At 35.1% G+C, this 26,390-nt stretch overlaps 1 protein-coding gene across 4 annotated transcripts in view; it reads left to right on the forward strand.

The window, feature by feature from the left end:
- Positions 1 to 26,390, forward strand: part of ptprz1a (protein tyrosine phosphatase receptor type Z1a) — a 305,504-nt gene that overhangs the window by 263,348 nt on the left and 15,766 nt on the right. For 3 of the 4 annotated variants that reach the window (XM_039761121.1, XM_039761123.1, XM_039761124.1), the window contains 7 exons: positions 4 to 24; positions 166 to 262; positions 5,041 to 5,123; positions 5,346 to 5,480; positions 6,110 to 6,244; positions 12,787 to 12,950; positions 19,511 to 19,646. In XM_039761121.1, coding sequence (XP_039617055.1) covers positions 4 to 24; positions 166 to 262; positions 5,041 to 5,123; positions 5,346 to 5,480; positions 6,110 to 6,244; positions 12,787 to 12,950; positions 19,511 to 19,646 — 771 coding nt within the window. The remainder of the gene's footprint in view (positions 1 to 3; positions 25 to 165; positions 263 to 5,040; positions 5,124 to 5,345; positions 5,481 to 6,109; positions 6,245 to 12,786; positions 12,951 to 19,510; positions 19,647 to 26,390) is intronic. The other variant, XM_039761122.1, reaches the window with a different exon arrangement.

Here is a 26,390-nt window from a genome sequence, read left to right on the forward strand (position 1 = left end):
TAGATATTGAAAGAGTTTTATGAGGTAAGACACTGTTTTTCTGTTTTCTGCTCTATAATTGTAGCGTGTAGGAAATGTTTTCTTCTGCATGCATAGCAAAAAGCAGTAAACTGTTTTATTGTACAAATAATAAGTTTTTAATTTTTTTTTTTTTACTTTTTGCAGGAAATTCAAATGTATACTGCCAGTTTAGGCATCACATCTGACAGTTCTAACCATCCTGATAACAAAAATAAAAATCGGTACATTAACATTTTAGCATGTAAGTATCTAAGAGTTTCATATGAATTTTTAAACAATGCAAATACACTATCATATCTATTGCTTGTAGGCAATAAACAGAGAAAATAAATCAGAAATACAACACAAATATGGGAAGGTAAAGGTATGCAGCTTCACCCATGCATTTCATTGCCATTCACTGTTATTGTTTGCAAAAAACAAAACATTTTCCAAGCATGAAGTCTTTTTTAGTTTCTGGGTTCTGTCACATTATGTCACTTTTTCTTATTAATGAGTCTGAGGCAGTTCATGGAGAATTCTATTTTGTACCTTCTGATGGAAACAGGTAGCGCTTCACTGTTCGCCAAATAACTGCTTTAAAGGGGAGACATACCCTGCCTGCATACTGATGAATCTTTTTTACTTTATTTATGGATTTTTAAATAAACATATAGCTGCATGACAATTAAGTAACTTGATTGGGAAATATAAGGTAGTCATGCTTTCTTATTTTGTGACTGTACAAATTACATATCTTTCAGAATACAAAAGTGTGTACCTTTGTCAGTCATATTACTGTATGTGTAAACCTTTTTGAGATACTTAACATTTTTGTTTTGCAATATATTATACTGGGAAAAGGCATAGCGTTTACATGTTTCCCTCTAATGTGGCAGTAGAACCCCCAAAAGAACTAGAATATCACATATCCACAGAAATTAACTTCTTCAGTATGTGGTGTGTATCTCCATCTATCCTTTAGCTTCCGTTTCCTCTTACACAAAAAATGCTTCATGATGCATGAGCACTACTTAAGAATATAGGTTTTCTTTTGAAGATTTTCTTGGTAATTTTATTGTTGGTCTTGACCTATGCTCAAGGGCAGGAACGATTGTTGTATGATTTTATTTTTTTCCCTATTACATTGGTTAATCATATTTACATCATTCCTTTTTATTTATATATTTTAAGTCATGCTATATGTCAATAAAAACATTCAGCAGTATTTTTTTTTATTTGAAGGCTACACTATATTTTTCAAGTGCTGAAAGGCATGATGATAAAGCCTCAAAGCTTGTACTTAATTATTTTCTCTGACTGAGAGTAAATGCTGTATATTATATTTTTTGCATTACACTGTATATCCTTGGTTTCTTTCAATATATCTTTTAGTAACTTAAACTTGCTGATGTTATCATAGAATGAAGAGATAATATCCTATCTGAGTAAAGTTAAAACAGGATTTTCTTTTGTAATTTTAAACAACATTCAATACATTGTTATTTTATTTGTAATTTGAATAGTGTAAGAAACTCATGAAATATGTCAAAGAGAAAACATAACAGATCCAAAACAGCAGTAATCAGTTGTGAGAATTCTGTTACTGAAAAATAGAAAAACAAAAAAAGACATATTTGGAATTTTTTTTTCTTTAAGGACAGAAAGGCAACAACTAATATATAGATGAGTATTATCAAACAGGAGCACCTAACAAGGGAAAGCTTGCCCCTTCAGACTGTCAGAATCATGACTGAGGTAGCAGATATTGGTGCATGATATCTTATGTCTTCAAAATTCAGTTTTCAGGCATCAGTAAAGTTGACCCAGCAGAATTCTTTGACTTAAATAGCAAATATTTAACGACAGTGGTGGAAATTTAGGGGAAACGTATTTAAGAAACCAAGAAATACTTCTTAACTTAAAGAGTTGAAAGAATCACAAACAGATGCAGTTGAATTGAAAACTTTGAAAGACATTTAACAATATTGATGGAATATTGGACTAAATAGCTTCATCTTGTTTGTCAAACATCTTGTGTACTTTGTAAGCATATCTAAATATATATCACAGATTTTTTGCTGGTTCGCAGATTTCTGCGGACAATGGGTCTTTTAATTTATGGTACATGCTTCCTCAGTTGTTTTGCCCAGTTGATTTCATACAAGGGACGCTATTGCAAGATGTCTGAGAAGCTACCCAAGCAGAGCATGTATTACATATTTAATAAAACTCCTCAATGATGTACGATATGCTTCCTGTGCGTGCTTCGCATACGTGAAAGCCCAAACAGCACGTATTTATTTTTGATTGTTTGCTTGTTTCTGTCTCTCTCTCTCTCTGACATTCTCTTCTCCTGATGGAGGGGGTGTGAGCAGAGGGGCTGTTCACAAACTGGCCTAGAGGATACGGATGCTCCTCTAAAAAATGCTGAAAGATTACCATCACATTGCTGCCTTCCTTGCAGCTGCTTTGTCCGGCGGTGCCTCGCATACTTAAAAGCCCAAACAGCCCTATTGATTTTTTGATTGTTTGCTTTTCTCACTCTCTCTCTCTCCCTTTCTGAGATTCTCTGCTCCTGACGTGCACTCCTTTGAAGAGGAAGATATGTTTGCATTCTTTTAATTGTGAGACGGAACTGTCATCTCTGTCTTGTCATGGAGCACAGTTTAAACTTTTGACTAAAGTGTGTTATTTCATGTCTAGAAGGCTCTAATAATGTTAAGAAATGTATTTAGAAGGTCATAAACAGGTTTTCTATGCTCTAACTGCAAAAATATTCGATTTATAAATAAAGAATCCTACTTCGTGGAAATTCATTTATCGTGGCAGAGTCTGGAATGGATTAACCGCGATAAACGAGGGTTGACTGTAGTTAGTAAACACAAATGATATGTGAAAAAAGTAATCTGTTTTGTTTAGTTAGTTTGCTTTGTAATTGAGCAAACCTTTCAACCATATCAGGACAATAACAAATAGAACAAAGCAAAGTGCAGTCTGTTGTATAGTATTAAAAGGGATACAAATATTTGAAATTACTTGCAATGAATGGCCTGTCAATAATGAAAATGTAAGCTTTACAAAGTATTGATACATCATTTACACCAATAAGAGTATTCACAAATGTAAGATTCCAATAAATATTACCATGCAAGTTGTAAATATAAGAGAAATCTTCAGAGTCTGCACGTCACCCAGTGATATAGCAACAAAAATGTTCATGATGACAAACAATAATTAACCTCTAATGTAAATATTGTAAATTATGTATAATTCACTGGCATTCAAATATACAGTATTTGTGAACAACAACATATATTAGGTCATTGCAGTCTGTGGTTGATTATGATTGTTTTATTAGAATAATTTAACTCAATTTAATGATTTCATCCATACATTTTCAGAACCTACTTTTACCAATAAAGGTTCACCTGTGATTACTGTGATCTTGGCACCTTCAGGCATTAGACAAAAATGTTCCCAGGATAGAGCGAGAGTCCATGACAGGGTTCACTCACTCACACACCACACCAACTTAGAATCACCAGTTAAACTAACCAGCAAATCGTTGTGTGTTTAAATGAAACCATAATGCTTGAAAAACATACATCCATAAATATGAGGAAAATTTACAAAATCCATGCAAATAGTGAATTTGATGAGATTTTAAACAAACACTATAAGGCAGTGAAGGTCTATTCTGCCAATTCATTTTCCCCAGTTTGCACAAATTTATAAATAAAAAACAGTAACAAATAATTACAAAACAAGTTATCTTTTCTATGAATAAAAAATAAATAATAAGTTATCTCTTCTATAAATAATAAAAATTAAAATGTACATCAATATACAATATACTAATAAACGCAAGGATCCCTGTACTATTTTATTGTCTGTTCCTAAAGAGAGAAATTGGGAAATATAAAAAAAGAAACAAGAAAAACGTAATAAGGTAAAGACCAATGTACCACCATACTACCCTCGGATATATTGTGTGTTTTTAGAAAAACTGGAATGTAGTTAATTGTACTTACATTGCATATCTTTACTACTCTACCTATGTCATGGAGATGTCTGTAACAATTGACTTGCTTGTTATTATAATTTGACCAATAAAATGTCTTTGTCATTTATGGAACTAAAATAAAAACTCCAGTGAGTCAGTCTAGCACAAGACAGATTCATTTCAATTTGGCAAAACATATTTGCTTATTAATGTTGTGCAGTTCTACCTTTACTCTTGTGGAATTTTCTTAGAAACTTTTCCATTAATACAGTTTGTAGAGAACAGTAGACATGCATTGGCATACGTCTTTGGTTTCTTACAGCTCCATATTGCATTTCCTGTTTTTCATCATCCTAACTATTGTATGGTTTATGTTGCAAATGCTTCTTTGTGTCTTGTTTACATCAGACAGTGGCACTAAACCACCGCTTCTACCAAAATAGCATTTTAGACATAAAAGTGTGATGTTGATAGTAGTCACAGCACTGAAAAAATCAGGATTGCTATACACGGGATGAGACTTTAGTGTGTGAATACCATCATTCCAAGAAACGGAAGTGAGTCAGTTACTCTTGGGGTACTTAACCAGAGATTTCTGTGGGTTGAATATATGGAAAGGGCTAGGGTAATCACATGAGCTGTTATTGTGCCATTAAAATAACAAACATGTCAGTTTTCCTTTGTTTCCTGGCTAGGGAGTAAGATGGTGACAAATCACTTAATTTTTATTAAGAATGATGCACCCACCACTCTCATGTATACTATATATGATTGGGATGATGGTTCTTTTATCTTAAAAAAAATATTACGTACTGCTTTTGATGTCACATTTTGTTAAATTAAACATAAAAATTGAATAGCCAAGACTTTTCTTTGTATCAAGTGGCTACAACCTCATTACATTTCCATAGATTAATGATCCCTGAATCTACTAGGACTAAATTAGTACTATTAAAGTTATAAAAATCTATAGGGTTGACATTGAGAACCATTACGTATTAAATTTGACCAGATTTTATTTTATTTCTTTTCAGATGATCACAGTAGAGTTAAACTTTCACCTCTTCTAGACACTCATGGAAAAAGTAGTGACTATATTAATGCCAATTACATCGATGTAAGTGTAACGTTTCTTTTCATTCCTAGTTTAAGATTTAGTTTTAAATAACTGCTTTATGGTTTTCCTGAAGTTTGCCATAACTCTCCAAAAACCTTAAAGATTGAATATTTGTTTTTTTTTAAATGTACAAAAACATGCTTTTGTACAAATACTGTATATGTTCAGTACATTATGTTGCTTATTTGAGTTTATATAATTTTTATGTTTTTACCTGAACAGGGCTTTGACAAACCAAAAGCATATATTGCAGCACAAGGGCCTCTCAAATCTACTGCCGAAGATTTCTGGAGAATGATTTGGGAACACAATGTAGGAGTTATTGTTATGATTACAAATCTGGTTGAAAAGGGAAGGGTATGTATCCAGTTTTGAACTTTATGAAACAGTGCCTTTCTATTGTTGTTAAGAAAGTAAGAAACTCAGTGTAAAAATTATGGACTTACATTCTTTCTTCAAGCTTCAATAAAATATTGAGGTGCAAAGCTTTTTTCTACAAATATGGGAAGGTATGTTTGGCTGCACACATGTGAAAAAGGAATACAGAAGAAAGCTCAGCACACTACTGGCAGTTTGTGAATCTGCTATTCATCAATGCCAGTTTCTGTTGACAAGAAGTCTATAATCCAGTTGTAGATGGTGGCGCTAAGTCCGAAATCATGTCAATTATGTTACTCACTTATACCTCAAAAGACCTGTAGCTACCTTGCAGTGGTTCCAGGACATACTAAATCTTAATTGACCTCACCTTTTAAAGAGATAGGCACCTAGAAAAGTTCCTGAGATACCTAATGATAAATACTTAAAGTAAGAAATGAAGCCTAAAATATAATTTCTTTCTAATGACTTGATAAGTTTTAATAAAATGATTTTAAAGCATATTAAGTATTCATTTTGTGAGAAATTTTGAATCTATCTATCTATCTATCTATCTATCTATCTATCTATCTATCTATTTATTTATGTATTTATTTATTTTTTCACAGAGGAAATGTGATCAGTACTGGCCTTTGGAAAATAATGAAGAATTTGGGAGCTTCCTTGTATCTGTGAAAAGCACTAAAGTGTTGGCATATTATACTCAGAGACAATTTATTGTGCGCAATACAAGAATTAAGAAGGTCTGTGTGTTTTTTTTAACATATCATATCTTGTAGTTGGAGCTGCTGTTATTACCCAACTTTTCATAACGGCATTGAGGTTTAGGTCAACAAGCTACATGTTTTATTGTATCAAATATTAAGGGTTATATATTGGGACCAACTCATCAACATTAAATTAGACAAATTATCAATATTTGGGTGCTTTGGGGATTGTTCATAAACTGAACCTAATTATTATTTGTTCTTCCCTAGTGCGATTTTTTGGTCATTTTTCATCCATTCTCTTTCACCAAGCTTTGAAAATGTACTGAGTCTTATTTTGGTTTCTTAATATGAACTTGCAATGGTATCTTTTTTTCCTAATTAATTTGGATTTTCTTGTAGAAGTATAATTCTGATTAATTGTTTATGGTGTTGTGGTTTAAAAGTGTAAAACTTATTCTATATTTACTGTCTTTGTTTCTCCATAATATGTCACAAACTATTACTATAGCAGTAGTTCTGTTGGTTGGGTAAATTATTTGGACCTTCTACAGTAGGTGAACATAATGTATATTTAAGCTATACTCCCATAACATCTATTTGTAAAATTTATTTTACTGTAGAATGCCTGGGAGTTTTTGCTCTCCTATCCTTCCAGACCATCCTACCATAGCATCAGACTCTGTGTGTATGTAATAGCACTTTAAGTTATACTTAATGTCATTAGTAAGTTCATTTTTTATTTCATCATTTGTCTTTATTTATTTTCATTCATTCATTCAGCTGTTTTCTTTATAATTGTAACTTTTTCTCCTTTTTCTTGTCTAGCACTTTGAACAGTACTTTTTGTATAAAAATGTGCTATATAAATAAATATTCTTCTAACAAGAAATGTGAAACACTAAAGTTAGCATATGGATATCTAACTCATAGTAGGTTGTGGGTTGCATTTTTTTTTATTTGATTTGATTTTTTATATATATTTAATTAATGAAGTTTTTAAAAACTATTACTGAAATATCCTGGTCTGAAATGGTAAGTAAAATAATATTTATATGTATGCTTTTATAAGAAATTATACAACAAACCTGAAATCTTTCATTAATTGTAATTGAAGCTAGAGTAAGAAAATATACGAATATAATTGAAAGGTGTTAATCAAATTAAAAACATGTTATTTATATTATATTATGTATAATTTTAAAATTGCATAAGTATTTTACTTAAATCTTTGAGCCCAAGAGGCAAATCTGGTACAATCCTTGGGGTTTCATGAATGGGTTAAAGTAGGATCCTGGATGTGAACTACAGGGTCACAGTCACCCAGACCTGTTAAAGTCTCATCAGCAAGTGCTTAGGACCAGAGGTCTAGAATCACAGCCCGAACAATAAGCCACCCAGGTCAAAACTGCCTCTAACCGCTTAGTCTGGGAAAGAGATTCAGACAACCTGGGTGGTCACTTTGGCCTGGTTGGAAAAAAAAATGTAATGCTGAAATCAGTGTTTCAGTTTAATTAGCTTTTTACAGGCAATAACCTTTTTAGATTAGAATCATTTGATTGTAAAAACAAAGCTATTGCCATGTTGAGAACTGGATTTTAAACCACAGTGCTGCCTATTTAGTCCCAATGTGAGTCTGATCAAGTCACTTAACCTGCCTGTTTTACACCTGTAACATAAATGCATGTTTATACAGTATAAATAATATTAATATTTCTTGATGCTTAAGTCACCTTGAATAATGATGTTTTCCAAATATAAACAAAGTTTTAAGATGGCTAAGACCAGGGGCCTCATGTATAAACGGTGCGTACGCACAGAAATGTTGCGTAAGAACGTTTCCACGTTCAAATCGCAATGTATAAAACCTACACTTGGCGTAAAGCCACGCACTTTTCCACGGTACCCCATACCCTGTCGTACGCAAGTTCTCCACTTGGTTTTGCAAAATGCTGGCACCCAGCATCAAAGCAGTGCTACTGTTCCTGTGTGGTTACTCTTTATTTTCCTGACGCGGCTTTATAAATACACTGAAACTAACTGCATATTGTTTATTAGTGTAATGCATCTGATTGTAATTAACCTGTAACAATATACAGTAATCCCTCGCTATATCTCGCTTCGACTTTCGCAGCTTCACTCTATCGCGGATTTTAAATGTAAGTGCATCTAAATATATATCACGGATTTTTCGCTGGTTCGCCGCTTTCTGCGGACAATGGGTCTTTTAATTTAGGTTACATGCTTCCTCAGTTTGATTGCGCAGTTGATTTCATACAAGGGACACTATTGGCGGATGGCTTAGAAGCTACCCAATCAGAGCATGTATTACATATTAACTAAAACTCCTCAATGCTATAAGATATGCTTCCCGTGTGGCACTTGTTTTGTTTGCTTCTCTATGTCTCTCTCACTCTCTCTGCCTGACGGAGGGGGTGTGAGCAGAGGGGGCTGTTTACACAGTGGCTGTTTGCCTAGAAGATAGGACGCTCCTCTACAAAATGCCGCTTTATCGTGGTGCTTCTGTATACTTAAAAACATGTATTGATTTTTTGATTGTTTGCTTTTCTTAGCGAGCGCTCTCTCTGACATTATCTGCTCTTCACGGTGCTCCTTTGAAGATAAGATATGTTTGCATTCTTTTAATTGTGAGAAAGAACTGCCATCTCTGTCTTGTAATGAAGCAAAGTTTAAACGTTTGACTAAAGGGTGTTATTTCATGTCTAGAGGGCTCTAATAATGTTAACAGTGTGGGAGAGTTTATAAGGGCTTAAAATATATAAAAATAACCATACAAACATATGGTTTCTACTTCACGGATTTTCACCTATCGCTGGGGGGGTCTGGAACGCAACCCCCGCGATCGAGGAGGGATTACTGTATTTAGAAGGTCGTAAACAGGTTTTCTCTGCTCTAACTGCGAAAATATTCGATTTATAAATAAAGAATCCTACTTCGCGGAAATTCATTTATCGCGGCAGAGTCTGGAACGGATTAACCGCGATAAACGAGGGTTGACTGTAATGGTCCAGGGAATAGCCATAGTATTCCAAATGCCATAACTGCTTTAGCATTGTAACTCTCACTGCAAATTTTTTTTCCTTCTTTCAGCTGCTCCCGTTAAGGGTTGCCACAGTGTATATCTTTTTCCATATTACTCTCACTGCACCACTCGTGAGTATTTATATCACTGTATCTGAGTGGGGAATCACAGCGGCAGCTGATCGGAAAGAGAATTATCAGGAAACAGTATCAAGCTCACTCTGCCTCAGCCACGGCAAAATGTTTCAAAGCCTTTCCTGTACGGACTTCGCAGTTCAGAAACAGTTTCATCCCAAGAACTATAGACGCACTCAATCAATTGCTCCTTTTAGAACTTTTTGTACTTATAAGTACAATCACCCCACTGTAAACTTGCACTACAGTTATAATATTGCACAACCTGCGCCACTTTATAAAGCACGTATTTACATATGATGACGATATCATTTTTAAGATGAAATGCAGCAAAATATGTTGATTATATTATACAGATACAACTTTAACTTCATTTAAATAATCTGTATTGTTAATAATTAAACATGTGAGGACACAGTGCCGCAGCGCTAGCAAGTTCACATATTGTTCCTGCCTCGCACTGTATATTTGCTGAGGATGGCGCGACACTGGAAGGATAGACGGATAGAATAATTAAGTACGTACTATGAAGATATTTCAATGTTCCTTAAAAGTTTTGAAGAATCGTTGTTGTAAGCTCACAGATGGCTTAACGTCTATTACAGAACTGATTGTGTGTTGATTGGGTATTTGGAGAAAGAAAAGTAAGGACAGGAACTGCTACAATAATTTCATTGAAGGTCGCACACAATCACAGACCGTGTTCCCCTGTTTAATGTTTAATAACGTGCTTTAACTCCTATCATCATGAAAAAGATATCACGTATACATCTCAGTATTTTAATTATTCAGAGAGCTGTAATATCACGAATGTAATGGATTCTGTGTCCTGTCGGAGAAAGAGAAGCGGAAGCACGTAGTGATTCACACACATAGAACACATTGAAGATCAAATACAAAACAAAGCATTTAACAGGCTACTTTAGTTATGATGGGATTTGAGAAACTAGTAAATTAAACGATTTTAAGATGAAGTTTATGTTCTACTTTAATGACAAAGTAAACTACAGTGGTACCTCGTTATACGTCCTTAATCCGTTCCAGATCCTTTGACTTATACCAAACAGGACGTATACCAAACTAATTTTTCCCATAAGAAATAATGGGGAAATGATTAATCAATTCCAATGAAAAAAATCCTATTGTTATTAGCATATTATACATTGATGGGGTTGTATAAAATAATTTAAACACTGCTTAATACTAAAATAAATACAAAAGCAATTAGATGAAATAAATGAAAATTTAACCTCACTTTACTTTTTAATAACGTCTTTGTTTTTCACAATCGTAGATACCGTCGTTCTCAGCAAACAGTATGCAACAGCCATGTCCCGGATACGCATGCCACCTTTATACTTTTCAACAATCAATTCAAATTTATGTGAAAAAACACAAAATCACGTTGTGACAATGCGGGTTTCCTGTATGCTCCCATCTGTTGTCGGGTAGCCCTTGAACCCTACACCATCGGTAATGTGCCTCACTGCTAAGTACATCGGTAACAACAAAGCAAAGGGATAGTGAAAAAGTGGAAGGTGCTTTTATTAAAACAATCAACAAAACAAGGTGTTCAAATTAAAGTCCAGTCTCCAAAGTTCCAATAAATAATCCATAAAATCAGAAGTGAAACGTGGAGGTTAAAAACAATAGAAAAACGTCTTCTTAAAAATAACAAGGTTAAAATAGAGCAGGAAGCATTCTTTTAAAAGAAAAAAAAACAAGAAGAAGCCCAGTGCCTTTGTACCTGGCGGCCCACCTGCTTCCCAACAGGGGAGTCGCCCTACTTGCAGCTGACTTTCACTCTGCCTACTTCAGTTACTTCATGCGCGCGCGCACTTGCTCTCTCTCTCTCACGCAACCTCCCGTCCTTTTCTTTCTTTTTCCTCCCCTTCTAGCCGACTCGCGCTTCTATTTATCAAGATAAGCAGCCCCAGGAACAATCATGAATGCAGATCATCTTTCACCTGTGCACTTAAGTGAGAAACGCCCACATCGCGAATTGCCCTGAGAACCTTCAGCCACATAACCACCACGCCCTCTCACCAACCCGCGAGCGCTGTGATTATTTATTTTAAAGCTAGCCTTTGACAGGAGCTGTGGACCCGCTATACCACACATGTGAAAATTCACAGAGAGTTATAGCGCAGGTTGTTCACTGAATGCTAGCAACTGGCGCACTTATGCTTGTGGGCAGTCGTGGCTTTGTCTCAAGAAAGGTAGACAAGGGTAGGGCGTGGTGTTCTAGCACGCAAGTCGTATTACAAACAAAGGTCGTATACCAAGCAAACTTTTTTGTGTCCAAACAGGATGTATACCAAGTTGGACTTATTCCAAAGCAGACGTATACCGAGGTACCACTGTACATGATTAAAGTGGATCTTTCGAGATTGAAGTTAACATTTCGTGTTTTTTTCCTACTCTGTGCCTTTTTTTCTCACAGTACCCTTATAAGCTTCCATATGACTCTCAGACGGTGGGCTACGTCTCGCCTTTTCACAGCGACTTTGATATGTGACAACTTCTTTTTTATGTCGGGCACTGTGCAACTTTGTGAACTTGAGTTTGTTTCTCCAACATGCTGCGTCACTCGATCAACTTCCTTTTGTTGATTATACCACTGTATAAACCAACAAATGTAAGTTTTTCTTTGCCTCCACTTGGTATTCGCTGAAATTCTTATATTTTCCCTCTTGCTTTTGCAATTGCCTTTTCACAGAACACTGAGCTTAAGGTCTATTTATATTGATTTGCATATTCAAAGAGGAGTAATTCTGGGAGGAGATGGGGCAGGACAGAAGGTGCGTGCACGTGCGTTAGTTTTCACACTGATCAGGATTTATGGAGCGGAAGAACACGGAAGTTGGAGTACGCACAGATTCCTGCATCTGGAATTTTCTATGCGTAAGCACATTTCAGCTTTTGTGCTTACGTCATGATATAGTGCGAATTCTACGCACGGCGTTATGCATGAGGTCCCAGGAGTTCACAAAAAGACTGGTGTCTAAAATTTACACTCTAGGAATGTTGTTACATTCACTCTAGTAATGATATGCAACACAATAACGATAAAGAAAAAATACTGATTGGTAAATTATATGTACTGTGCGTTAATGAGAATATTCAGTTGATGCACTCATTGCTATTACAAGTAATATAAATGAGAAAGTCAATTTTTAAAAGCTTTTTGTTTAAATCATTCTTTGTTCATAAACGTGTTATGCTTGAACAGCTTCCTACTATGCTTGGGATTTGGGTTCCATCCATTTGCCCTGCAGACCTATGTGATGTAGCAATGTAATACTTTATTCTGTTTACTTACTAATGTGTGATGTGCCAAATACAGAGTTTCCAGTCAAACAAAAGCCAATTAATTATATTCACTATTTTTTCATCCATAGGGATCACAAAAAGGCAGACAAAATGAACGGACAGTTGTTCAGTTTCACTACACGCAGTGGCCTGACATGGGTGTCCCAGAATACACGCTGCCTGTTTTGACCTTTGTGAGGAAGTCTTCTGCCGCCAGATCAGATGACATGGGACCTGTTGTAGTTCACTGCAGGTATTTATATTAGTTGAATATCTTCATTGCATGTCAGAATAGTATGCTGTGTGTGTTTATTTTTCCAATATTTCTCAAAAAATGTTTCTGAAATGCTAATTATTTTACAGCTCAACACCAAGGTTCATGATGGTGTTCTTCTGATCGGAGTCTACCAAGTGTGGCACAAAAATATGCTGTAGATGAGCATATGCATGTATTTTTTGCTTCAGTGAATTGATTTTTAAGGAACTTTTATGAGAGCTTCATTTGACCAGTTTCTTAGTTTTTGACATATCCAATATATGTTTTTCCTTGTCTTTCTAAACAGTACACATAAAGCACAATTTTTGCATTAAAACTGATATCCATGGTCAATCTTAATGTAATTAAGATTTTCAGAACCTATCTTGTTTGAGGACTCTAAGATTGGATGTTTTAACTTGAATTTATATTTTTCTTTATCACTTAATACTGTGACATGTAAGTCACTGTTTTGCTCCCCAAAACACAACGCTAAGTCTCGGTACTTTAACAAAACAACTTTATTCAACTCGAAACAGAAAAAGCAGGGTTATTTATTGCAGCGGGAGCTACCACTCTCCTATACACAGACACAGCAAACGGGCATAGTCGGGGCCAATTCAGTGTTCAAGTTATACTGTTCCCTGCATTTACAATGTCCCTTGCATAACCCATCGGTGACAGGTGCTTATAGCGTGATCTCGATCGAATCATAGTTGTTTCTGAGGCGCTGTGCTGCTGCACTGTGAACCTGCAGTTGCCTTGGCGACAGACAAGCAGTCCTCCACAGATGCGGCAATTGTGCTTCAGCATATCGTTCCGTTGTCCTAAAAGAGTTCAGAAACCTAACCGTAATTCATGTTCCTATCAACTGGTGACTAAAATAAACAATAATAACTGGAAAGTAATGTAAGATTTCGATGGTAAATAGGATATTAAATTTCCATTTGTGTGGCACATCTGCACTAGTAAAACAAGGTGGATTTTCATTTAACAGAACCATATTGGAAAACCTTGAGGTTGACAATGGGGAATTCCCAACTCATATGTTATCATCTTAACATGAATGTTATGTTACAAGTATAGAGTACACTATTGGCCATTGTACAAATGACACTATGGTCAGAAGACAAAATAAAAGTTTGATAAGAAAAACGGGAACAGTATAAATGTACACATTTTATGACACTTCCTGTTTCCTGAATCTTCCTTTTCAAAATAGTTTTTTCAAGTACCTAAAATTTTTTAAGATAATGATTTGGCTTTGTTTTTAAGGTAATAAATTAATCCCTCAACTAACTAAATCAAATGTTTTTTTATTCAGACCGAACTGATTTTGTTTCTGATATTGGTTATAGAGTAACAGAATAAATTTACACCATTTGCCTTGTTTTCATTTTGGCAAATAAATTTGTTAGCATTCTATCATTTTTCTCTTTTGGCTGCTAGGAGATCTAAAATTCATGCTGCATTCCAAAACCCCTGTAAATATTATTACCAGAACGCAGAAGAATGGTTTGACCAATGAAATATTTTCATGAATAGCATTCTTGCAGAGTATGTTGCTGTTAGGTTGGAGTTTGGAGAGCACACATGGTAGGAAACGAGAAAAGGCACCTGGCTGTCCATGGCTAGTAACATCCTGTCTTTACAATGCTGGTAATGGTGTAAATGGGTGTTTGAGTCATAAATCAATGACAGCAGACAATATAAACAAAAATACCTGAATCTTTAGTCCATAGGATCTGCCACTTCATCCCATGTGAAGGTTAACAAAGAGTAATGTAATGTACAAATCTGTGAATTTACCTGTTCATTTGTAAAATTATTCGATATCCTCTCAGTGTGCAATTTGTGCATACTCTTCTTATACTGAAACCCCAGAGATGTGCAAGTTAGATTGACTGCTTCTATGCCCTATGCCCTTTGTAATGCCCTCTGTATGAGTAGCAAGCAGCTATGCGAAATGAAACAAAGAGCTATGAATATCTCATTTAAAATTCACAGCTTGATGCATGTTTAAAACTAATTTCTATTTTACTCACATGGAACCTACAAATGCCTAGCTATTATTTCCTCTACCTTTGCTGTTTTTCTTTACAGTAGACATACATTTCACAAAATATGTTGAAATAAAATTTCGTGTGCAAGAAATTATTAATTTAATTTGTATCTCCTTTTTAGTATATTTTAAAAGATTCAAGGTTGTTGCCCTTTTAATCTGAATTGTTAAAATTTAGACTGCACATTGTAATGGCTACCTAACACTGCAGTGGTTACCGTTGTGTTTTTACATCACATATCAGGTTAGGGATTCATTATAAAGTAGCTACTGTATTAACAGTCGGTAAACATTGTAAAGGGGTACACAGTGCAGCAGTGGTAGGACTGATGCCTCTCAACAAGGAGGTCGGGATCAATGTCCATGTGGGTTTCCTCAGGGTGCTCTGGTTTCCTCCCACATTCAATGCAAGTTAGGTGGATTTGCAATACTAAATTAATCCTACTCTTTGTGTGTGTGTTTGTCTCTGTCTGTTCATCCTGTGATAGATGGGTGCCCTGACCATGGATTGTTCCTTCCTTGTGCCGTGAGCTTGCTGGGATAGGCTCCAGTCTCCCTTACCACCCTGTTCAGCATTTTTGGATAGATGGATGGATGAACTTTTTATTAACTATGCTATTACTATTTATTAGTGCACTATTATGCTGCTTGATTGCGCATGCATGGCTGCGAATGGAAGTCAGTCACTATTGATGATATGATTGCTGGCAGAAGTACCAGCATGAATTCTGAAGTGTAGAGAGCTTTATATCTTCTCAAATTCAACTAAATGCTGCAAAGCTGATAAGACAATGCTTCACAGTACAGATGGTCAATGAGCCAGAACATACTGCAAACAAATGACCTCAACCCAACTGGACATGCATTTCACTTGCTGAAGACAAAACTAAAGTCCAGCAAAAAAAGCAGCAACCGAAGACAGCTGTAAAAGGCCTGGCAAGTTGTCAGTAGGGTGGAAATTCAGCATTTGGAGATGGTCATGGGTTCCAGACTTAAAGCAGTCATTGATTGTAAAGGATTTTCAACCAAATATTGAAAATGATCATTACATTTATGATTATGTTAGTTTGTCTAAATACTTTTGAACCCCTGAAAATAGGGGGATCATGTATATAAATGCCTGTCTTTTCTAAACAGATCATATGATATTTTTGGTAAACCCCTTACATTAAAACTAAAAGTCAACGCTTCAGTCACATAATGATTGCTTCATTTCAAATCCATTGTACAGGGCCAAAATTATGAAAATTGTGTCACTGCCCAAATACTTATGGACCTGACTGTATATCCTGTTAAAAAATGCTACCTTGAACAGCAAAACTGAAATGTTAATCCTTTTTTTCTTGTTCTAAAGCAAGTCTGATTAGAACAACAGATTAACTTTCCAGATTTATTATAACTTAAATCCTAAATACCTGTATTTCATTCCTGTTTTTTTATTAGTCTCCCATGACTTGCGATCATCAATAAAAAGAAATCTCTTCAGTTATACTATAAAAAAATCTCAGTATTTTATGTCTTTAATATGTCCATAATTCTCCCCATCTTGAGTAAAATCTGTTAATTCTGCATGTTATATCTAATTGGATATCAATCTAAAAAAGGAAATTATCACCTATTTAGTCTTTTCACAGAAAAAGATGTTTTATTGCCGTTAGCACAAACACACATGTAATTTATTGAGACCTTATATAATAAGATCATTAATATAATATAATGTTTTTTTCTTCAGAAGGAAAACGAAAATAAAAACTGCCTCACGTGTAACAGTGATTCTTAAAATATAATGATTATCAGCTCCTCAACAGGTCAGGAACAAGAGATTTCTTTACAGCGGAAACTGAATGACATACTGTACATTAGACAGCATTGCAAGCTTTGGTGGTTGGAGAGCCCACTTCATTAACATTTGACAATGAAGGTGTAAGACACTGTCTGTAATGCCCTATTCACACATATACCAGCTAACTTTGTACAATGTCACTCCATGCCAGTTATAAAATTATACACCTTTCTGAAAACATCTTCTCAAAGGCATTGAAAAACAGCAGTTAAGGGAACAGATATACAGGTACTTTTTAACCAGAGTAATGTTTCAAGTACGAAAGGAGAGATCAACATAAATATAAGAAAGCTCAGGAAGCAACAACTTGCTGTTATTTCGATAATTGCTTTCTTTCAAACATCTTCAGCTACCTCAGAGTTCAGGGAGAGCTGATGATCTTTGAAATTGAATCAGGCATCTGTCTCAAAAGTTACTCAGCAGTGACATGCGAATACAAAAAAAAAATCAAAATCAAGCAAATGACTATTTTACACAGTACTGAAAATCACATAGAATAATTGCTGGTGAGTTTTTTCTTACAAGTATTGTGTAATATAAAGCTAACAGTACCATCACCATTCTTACATTAAAACTGAGCACACCTTGTGTTTGCTTTATTATTTTATGAAGACCTCAATGATATATTGTAATAAAATTGACATTGCATTAAGAAAGACTGAGCATTATGATTTTGGAGACAAAGAAAACATGAAAATGTAACTTTGTTGATGAGCAAAGATAGAGGTTGTAATGTGCTGTAGTTTTTGTTTGCTGGAAATATTTGTCTTTGCTTGCTTTATTGTTTACTTATAGTGTTATAGTATTGTTAAAAAGTGATTTTGATCTCTACTAAAAAAAGCAGTGTTGGGCTTTCTTATACAATGCTATCCTGACAGAGTATTTATTCTGGCCTTGGTTAAAAATTGCATGTGTGGGGCTTGAGCAGCCAGTGAGAGCTTTCTGTAAGTTTTTTGTTAGTTTAATACAGTATAGAGTAATAGCCATTCAGTGAAGGAATGTTAAAGTTAAGAGTGGGGAGTAAATGTTGATTCCACATACTGTAAGCAACCTAGAGGATAGAGGTATGTGGCTTCCTTTCCTAAATTAATTTATTGTAAAAGTCAATTACAGAGTCTTAGTGGAGTTCCTAAATTATTGTTCTGATTCACATACTGTACTATATGAGATTTGGGAAATATTTTTCCAGTGAAGTTTCATGTGAATGCCCTCCTTAGTCACCTGTAAAACATTCTGCAGCCTAATGTAGCTTGAGAGAATAAAACAAATACAATTTATTGAATGTAAAGTCGATGTATTCAGACTCCCCATGGAGATTTGTGCATAAGGCAGGAACCAACCAAGATACCAGTAATTTAAAGTCCAGTAAAAAGAAATAAAATTTATGTATACATCAGTTTTTCTGAGGGGCTGCTGTGGTTAAAGTAAATATATCTTTGCCTATACTAAAAGGAGCTAGATCCCTGTCAAACCAATTACTGTATGGATGATGTTACCATTCTTCATGAACAGCCCCGAGATGGTGAACATGGTAAATTAAATCACTCATCTCGTTGAGGTGACACTCTAGATTAAGTAATTAGCTTGGCTCAAAAGATTGTGTCCATAGGAGAGGAGCACAGATGTGAAAAGAGAAGTTTTAGACCTTTCAAGTTTCATTCATCTAAAAAGTCCTTCCCTGCTCCCTCAGTTGCTACTGCCCTGCCTCAGTACATTACAGCTCCCCCACCCTCAAGTCAATGGAGGTGGATAGAACGTTGCTCGGTTTCAGGAAAGACAGCACTAGGTCTTTGTTTATACTGCAATGAATCGGGTCACATAGTTTCCAGTTATCTAAAGCTTTAGGGAAACTAGAAAGTCCATCTCATTTTACTGCTGTTAGGATGGACCTTTGTAGTCAAGCTCAAACTAAAGACAATTTGCTGTAGGTTCAGACTTTGCTGCTTCTCATGGCATTATCACTTGTCAATTGAACATCTCTCTATGTACTGCAAGCATTGACAGTAACAATGTTGGGGAGAGGTTCATCATATTTACTACAAATCTTACCAGATTTCCTTTTCTTCCTTCAATTGTCCAATCCTCCATTTATTTAGGTTTAGGGGTGGGGAGGATATTTGTGCTAATATCTTGGCACAGCCTTTACCTTCTTAAATGCAAAAAATGCCCTAACATCTTCCTGGACTTTTAGAACAGTTTATTAGTTCATGTTTTTTCAGTAAATATTGTTTTTTTGTTTATTATATTTTTATTATATTCATTTCATTCATTTAAAGAGGAAGGGTTTTCTTGATTTTTATCATACTGTTAGAACTATTAAACTGTCTGTTATCTGGTTAATACATTTATGTATGTATGTACAGTATGTATGTATGTATGTATTTATTTATTTATTTTGTTTTTCTTAAGTTATTTTAGTCATGCAAAACTACCTTAAATGAATGGTTCTATTTTTTATTTTATTTAAGCAATACTAAATATTGAAAAACATCAAGAAAATATTACAAATATATAACCTGTACAAAAAATTTGAATACATGTAGATTGGAGCTATTCTTTGTAGTAGCTGAAATCTGTATTATACTCTGTAAATATGATTCTTTAGTATATTCAGTATATAAATAAATATATGAAATTGTTTTTTTTTTGCAGTGCTGGTGTTGGCAGAACTGGCACGTATATTGTACTGGACAGCATGATGAAACAAATAAAAAGCCAAGGCACTGTAAATGTTCTTGGATTTCTGAAGCACATTCGAACGCAAAGAAATTACTTAGTCCAAACAGAGGTAAGAGATGACGAAAATAAAATCTAGCCTTCCATTCAATCTTTTTTTTAACAATTTTGTCTGGTTGAAGGCAAATTTTGACTTTGTTTGTAAGCCCAAAGCAGAATCCATAAAGCTGATAGAGATGCAAAAATAAAAGAAAAGATAGAGGTAAAAATTATACAGAAATATTTGATTGTGCTTTTCCTGGCCTGACTGATATATTACAGAATCTGATCTTATTTTTTAAGTAACTTATTCTTTCTCTCTCCCACTTTTCTGTGGACATTCTTCTCCCCTACCAATGAGCCATAGGCCTATACTTCTGAAATTATTCAGTTTAGATAACTATTTGTAACCCTCTCACAGTTTAGTTCAGAGAAGACTACAGTCAATGGATTTCTATTAAAACCCTATGACTACCTGTCCACAGTGTTCTCTGGCAGTTCCATGGTTTTCTGCCTCAATCACAAGAACTTTTGAAAGACAGATACAATAAATCTAATTTAGCTGAGGTAGGTAATATTCAGTTCATAGATAGACAAGAATATTTTTACAAGAAAAAAGGCAAATCACAGCCCTGAAACTGGAAAAATGTCATATAGAGAGAACACACAAGATGATAAGATTAGAAATTACAAGAACACGAGAGGGAACACACAAGATGATAAGATTGGAAATTACAAGAACAAACAAGACAGGTAGCAACTATGTTCAAATGAACAATCAAAATGACTTTCTACAAGAACAGTTGCTGAGCATATTAAAGATGTTGCATGCTGAATTTAATGATAAAGACACAGGTACAAAAGGCTTTAAAACCTTAATACCAGGACTGTTGTGGACTATCTGACCTTCTGACTTGTCACTTCTTGATATCTAACAGGATCTCACTGTTTCCCTTACATTGTTATCCAAAGGCCACCATTGCCTCTCCCACTGTGATTTGTTTAATGGAATTCCCACCTCTGCCTCACTTTGTGACACTCAGCAAAACATTTTTGCCTGCTTGTCCTTCACCTGTAGTAAATATCTATAATCTGTTGCAATGTATTGTAGTCTTCTAAGTTGCTTTGGCTAAAACCATCAGCTAAATGTTGCATAATAACAGACAACTTCCAACACTTCCCTACTGTAGATGCATCTTCTGAAAATCTCTGTTATTCAAATTGGGTCTGCTTCTTTGAGCATGTATCACCCTTTGGCAAGACAGAAAGCATGAAACGAAATTTTAAAAATTGACTCCATTACACATCTCCTAAGATCCTCCTAAATACCAGAAAGTCATTTAGAAAGTATTAGACTTTACTGGGTTAAGCCAGCCTCCTGGTGGTGTTTTTTTGCTGAAAGTACATGCAGAGCCCACAGAAACAGACTCCCACATTCACTCACCCCAATTCTAAGTACAGACACCAGGTAACCCAAAACGCTTATTTTTTGCATGCTGGAGGAAATCAGAGGAATTAAAGAAATCATACATGGACATGGGGAGAATATGCAAATTTCACAGTGACAGTATCCAGGCTGAGAATCAGGTACACTGCCTGCTAGCAACAGGATGACAACATTCAGATATTTCACCCTTATTGCGTACTGTCAAAATTATCTGTGCCCAGATAAGTCTACCAGCCATATGCACTTGCTGAATGTGAGACAGACAGTGAATGAGCTCACATAGGCAATTACTGGGCAAATGCATTTAAATTATTAAATCCAGTATAAAGGTTCACCAATAATTTAAACAAAATATTATGTGACATTTCTATTTTTTCAATCAACGTAGGATTCTTAAGTCATGGAGATAGGGAACTGAATTAATATCAATATAAAAGGCAGGATGCAAGACAGAAGAGACAAGATAAATATACAACACAGAAGTGGCTATTTAGAGTCTTATCTTAGCACAGATAACAGTTTTAAGATGCCAAGCATTTAAGGACAGTGCCTGGTGTTGTGTGGAGTTGTTGCTGTTCTGAGTTCAAGTGGAGGATTCTTCTTCCATTGGTTTGCACCCTTCCTCTTTCCGTCTTTCCTCAGTTAGGTCCTTTGCTTTGTTGACTGCAACTTCATAGAGAAAAGCATCACTCTTTCTGGCACAAGAGTTTAGATGCTGAAGTTTACTTCTTGAAACAATAGCTGTTTTGCAGTCTTCTCAAGCTGACCTCACTTATTGCTACAGACCTTGGTTTGGCAGAGATGATCTCAGTTTTTAGCTGCTCAAAGTAAGAATGGCCCATTAACTTTAAGGTTTCAGAGGGTGCAAGAGGTCATTTTGGAGAGTGCTGACAGATTTACCCACAGGAGATAGGAGTGCAGCTAGTGTTTGAAGGAAGGTATAACCTCTCTTGATTAGACCAAAGTAAAAACCAGTTATAAAATCAGTGTCTGCTCATGGGTGAATTATTTTATCAAATACAGTTATCATTCGTCGAATTATAACTCTTTTATCAAACTTGGCACTGACTATGTGGCACTGGTGTTGAACTTACAGCTTGCCAAGAAGCTTCTGAGACCAGTTAATATTCAGGGGAAGATGTGGAAGTGGTACAGAGCTACAAGTACCTGGAGGTTCTTATAAACAATAAACTGGACTTGTGTGACAGTACAATGGCTCTGTACATAAAGGGCCAGAGCTGACTGTACTTGCTAAGGAGACTCGAGTCTTCTAATGTGTGCAACAAGCTGCTGAAAAATAAACTACCAGTCCATAGTGGCCAATGTATTGTTCTATATTGCAGTCTCCTAGAAAAGCAACCTGTGCTCAAAAGAAGCACAATACCTGAAAAACGTATCAGGAAACCTTTCTCCATTTCAAGGTGAACCCTGGACACACTGAAAGCTGCTGTTGAAAAAACAATGGTGGCAAAATTTGGTGCCATCATGAAAAATCCCGTCCATCTCTTGCAGGAGGCAATCTCCTGGAGCACATTTAGCCACATGGGGTCTTTTCAGCCCATTGCTATTGAACAATGCAGTGCTTCCACCCAATGTTCTTGATTGATTGGCTGTATTATTTCACCCTTGAATCTGTAATCCTTGTTTTTGATGTTTCTGATGGGATCAATACATCTAATCTAATCTGTCTCAAGTAGTCTGAAAAGGGGTCTCTGCAAATATGTCAGTCCAGCTCTGATTTGCATCTTTGTTATCAAATGAAGTGACTGATCCAGTGACCATAACAGTTCAGACACTTTCTGGAAAGTAGGTTGGGGGAAGGTGATGCTGAATTTCTGTTTCCTTGTTAAATCTGCTGTCTTAACTTTCTAATCTTTCTTCTTTGCTCTCATAGAGGCAGTATGGTACAGTGGTTGGCTCAGGTCCCCTTTCTGGCCAAAATAATGAGTCTAGTATAGTTGACAGACATTTCCCTAGCCCTCATTTAAAAATGATTGCACCATTATAATCCAGTCAAATCTAGTTCAGTTATTCTTTCCCCAATGACTTAAATGCATTTGGCAAGTTCGGCGATATATATGAACACTTCAGTGATTTCTCTGAACGAGGCAAATCAGACACCGTGGAGTTTGCTCATCATCAGTCATTATAAGTGTCAATTTATGGCAAGGATTGTCAAAAAATCGTGACATCATTCATTCTCAGATGCAAATTCTTCTTCCTCAGTAAGAGTAGGACTAGAACGCTTCATAAATACTTTTTATGCCCAACACTGAGGTAGAACAAATTCTTGACCTAGTGTGACTTTTAGTGCAATTCTAAAGAGTAATTCTGAGGCGCTTGGTAAAAAGGGTCTTAATGCTTTCATTTTCAAAATCTTTGTCTTTTTATATATATAAAATCAAACTTATCAATTAATGATGAATCTATTGTTTTAGAATTTCTGTAAAATGGCATTGGTTGTGTCATTTTCAAGCTGCCTTACATAAGTAATCTTACGTTGTCTTTATTTAGCCTGTATACCAACCCAGAATAAGTCACTGAACTGGATTGACAATGCCAGCAGTAATTACCCATAACTGGAAGTGACATCCCATTCTCTCCCATACTAATCAAATATGTGTAGCATGTACTTTCACTGTGTTCATTACATTTTAGTTGTTATCCTAATGAAAATTACTTCAAAAACTGAACAAAAAATACAAATCTGGCAGTTGCCTAGTAAGTATGTTGTTTTAGCAGTTCAGCTAACTATGCATCATGACAATTATACACTTCCATCAATGCATTTAAGATCATACTGTATCATCAGAGTGGTCTCCCTTTTGCGTCAAAGCATTATAAGCTCAGCCACGTGAATATTTGGCCAATTGTGATGTTTTGAAACACTAAAAACATTTTGTAAATGAATGAACATATAGAACAGTTCATTTAATATGTTTTGTACACAACTCACATGTACACATATGATAGTTAGAGAACAGACAAGTGTCACTATGGCCATTACATTCAGATGAATGCAAGCCCTCAATTTCTTTATCCAGGCTATGTATGGTGCTACGTTAAAAAGAACTTGATTTTGCTTTCATTTGTAACGTTCTTATTCAAACATGTAACTCAAATTAAAGAGATGACAACTGACATCTAATAAGCTTTCATAAAAATGCTATTCAGACAAACACAAATCATGCATTTTTATTTTCAAAGTAATTCAGAATGAGATCAGCATAGCAAATTTTTTTTTTTTTTGCCTTGTAAGAACCCTATGATTTTAACGTTTTTAAATTAAACCATCTGGGATTTCTTAATTTTAAGCACAATAGCTGCAATCTCATGCTAAAATTCAAGTGCTATATAACTGAAATGGCAAACATAGAATTAATTATTTAATTTCATTATGAATTCTCTCTTGTGGCTTGCATGTTATTTTCACCTATATTGAGCATCTTCTTCTTTCAAACTTTATGCATGTGCCTGATTTTATAGATTCCTTATATTTACTTTAATATTTTAATAATATAATAATTATATAATAATATCAATTGAACTGAAAAAAGCATTAATGGGGAATGGTTTGGAGCTAGAGAAAACTTGCAGCCAACTAGATCTGGCCTGTAGCCATTAATTGGTGATTCTGCTTCTAAGGTAACCAAGTTTTTAAATCTGTTTTTAAAATTGTAAAATTGTGTGTCTTAAACCATAAAGTCCCCTCCTTTATAATGTCAGCATCTTAGTTTAACTTTTTTGTGGCCTTTTATTTTGCCATGGCTGTTGGTCTAAATTAGGCATAAAAAACTTTTTGTGAAAAATGTCAAAATTCTTCTTTATTATTTAAATTATGGAAAAAGTACTATTCAAAATGTATAAACACTCAATACATAATAATTTTGTAGAGTATGATATCATCAAATAAATCAATTTCATGCATTAATAAGTGAAACTGCTCGAAATATGTGTTGCAGTGCTGATGCTGTTTTTCAGTAGCAGTCATCTGACAGTATAGAATCCGAGTCTTCAACGATACACAAAACATCTTCTGCAAAGGGTTTTGTTTTTCTTTTTTCATGAGAGTGACTGCCAGTGTTTGATGATGTGCTTTAAAAAATGAATGGGTGAGGTGCACACAACTACGTTTATCTTGAGGTCATTGCTACCATATAGTGAATAAATTAAATAATACATTCTAGGAGACTTTTCCCAATGTTTAGCTGTAAGCCCCACAGTGTTGTTTTTTGATGACATCTGATCTCTAACTTGTCTTTTGTTGACACCTGCCTTAAAAAGGTCTCTATTTATCCCCTACTAGTTTCAGCACTTTATTGAATCATCTTTGGCAGCTAGAAGAGTCAGTTGATAATCTTTTGCAGAAACTCCACTGTTACATTTGTGCATCATGATTGAACAATATTTTTTATTTTTTTCTATAAAATTGATTTAACTATGTCTGATTTTTCAAGAATGGTAGTGGCACTCAATTTTGACATAGATTTTTGAAAGAATTCATGTCAGGACTCTTTTTAGGATACTCAAGGACATCAGTTTTCTTCTTTTTAAGTATGCTTTGAATCAACACCCAAGTAAAGCACAAACATCTTTGCTAGATTCAGTTTTCTAACTTGGGGTTTGCAATTATTATTAAGTGTTTATTTCACTGCATTGTACCCTTTCTTCTGTCAGCTAATTTTGACAAGTTTGCCAATCCCTGCTAAAAACCTATACCATACTATGATTCTATTCCCATACTTTACCTGCACTGTTTATTTTTTTGATTCAGTGTGTATATCTGCACATGGACAGCACCCAAATATACGACTTAAGCCTTTTGTCTCATCCAATGACTTTTTTTGCCACATATCTGCAGTATACAGTACAGTAGGTGACATTTTACAACTAAGGATTTTTTTTTGCCTAGAGGTCTACCTGGTGTCCAGGCTTAAGTAATTTTGTCCTTTTTTGTATTGTTATTGATGTCAATATTCTAATGATTTATCTTTTTGTTTATTTATTATTTACCATCATGTTAAATAGGTCTTCATCAGTGCCATCTTGTGACTCCCATTGGAAATAATAAACAAAGAAAAGAGCTTCTATTCTCTATCCATCACTCTTCCCCTCAAAGTTATTATTTTTTATTTTGTGTTTGAGACCCTGCCATTCTTATATAAACACCATCTTGTGGAATGCCTTGGTTATTGTTCTTCCTTGAACATGATGTTTAATTGCAGCCACTGAGTTCAGTAACTCATTTGAAGTCACAGGTGGCTGCAGGTGTCTGTCCCATGAAAGGCAGTTGTTGTTTAGGTGGATGGTCAGAACTTGACAAGTAATGATGGCTTCATATTTATATCCATTTACGTACAATGTACTACA

This window comes from Polypterus senegalus, chromosome 8, assembly GCF_016835505.1.
Source record: "Polypterus senegalus isolate Bchr_013 chromosome 8, ASM1683550v1, whole genome shotgun sequence".
NCBI lineage: Eukaryota > Metazoa > Chordata > Cladistia > Polypteriformes > Polypteridae > Polypterus > Polypterus senegalus.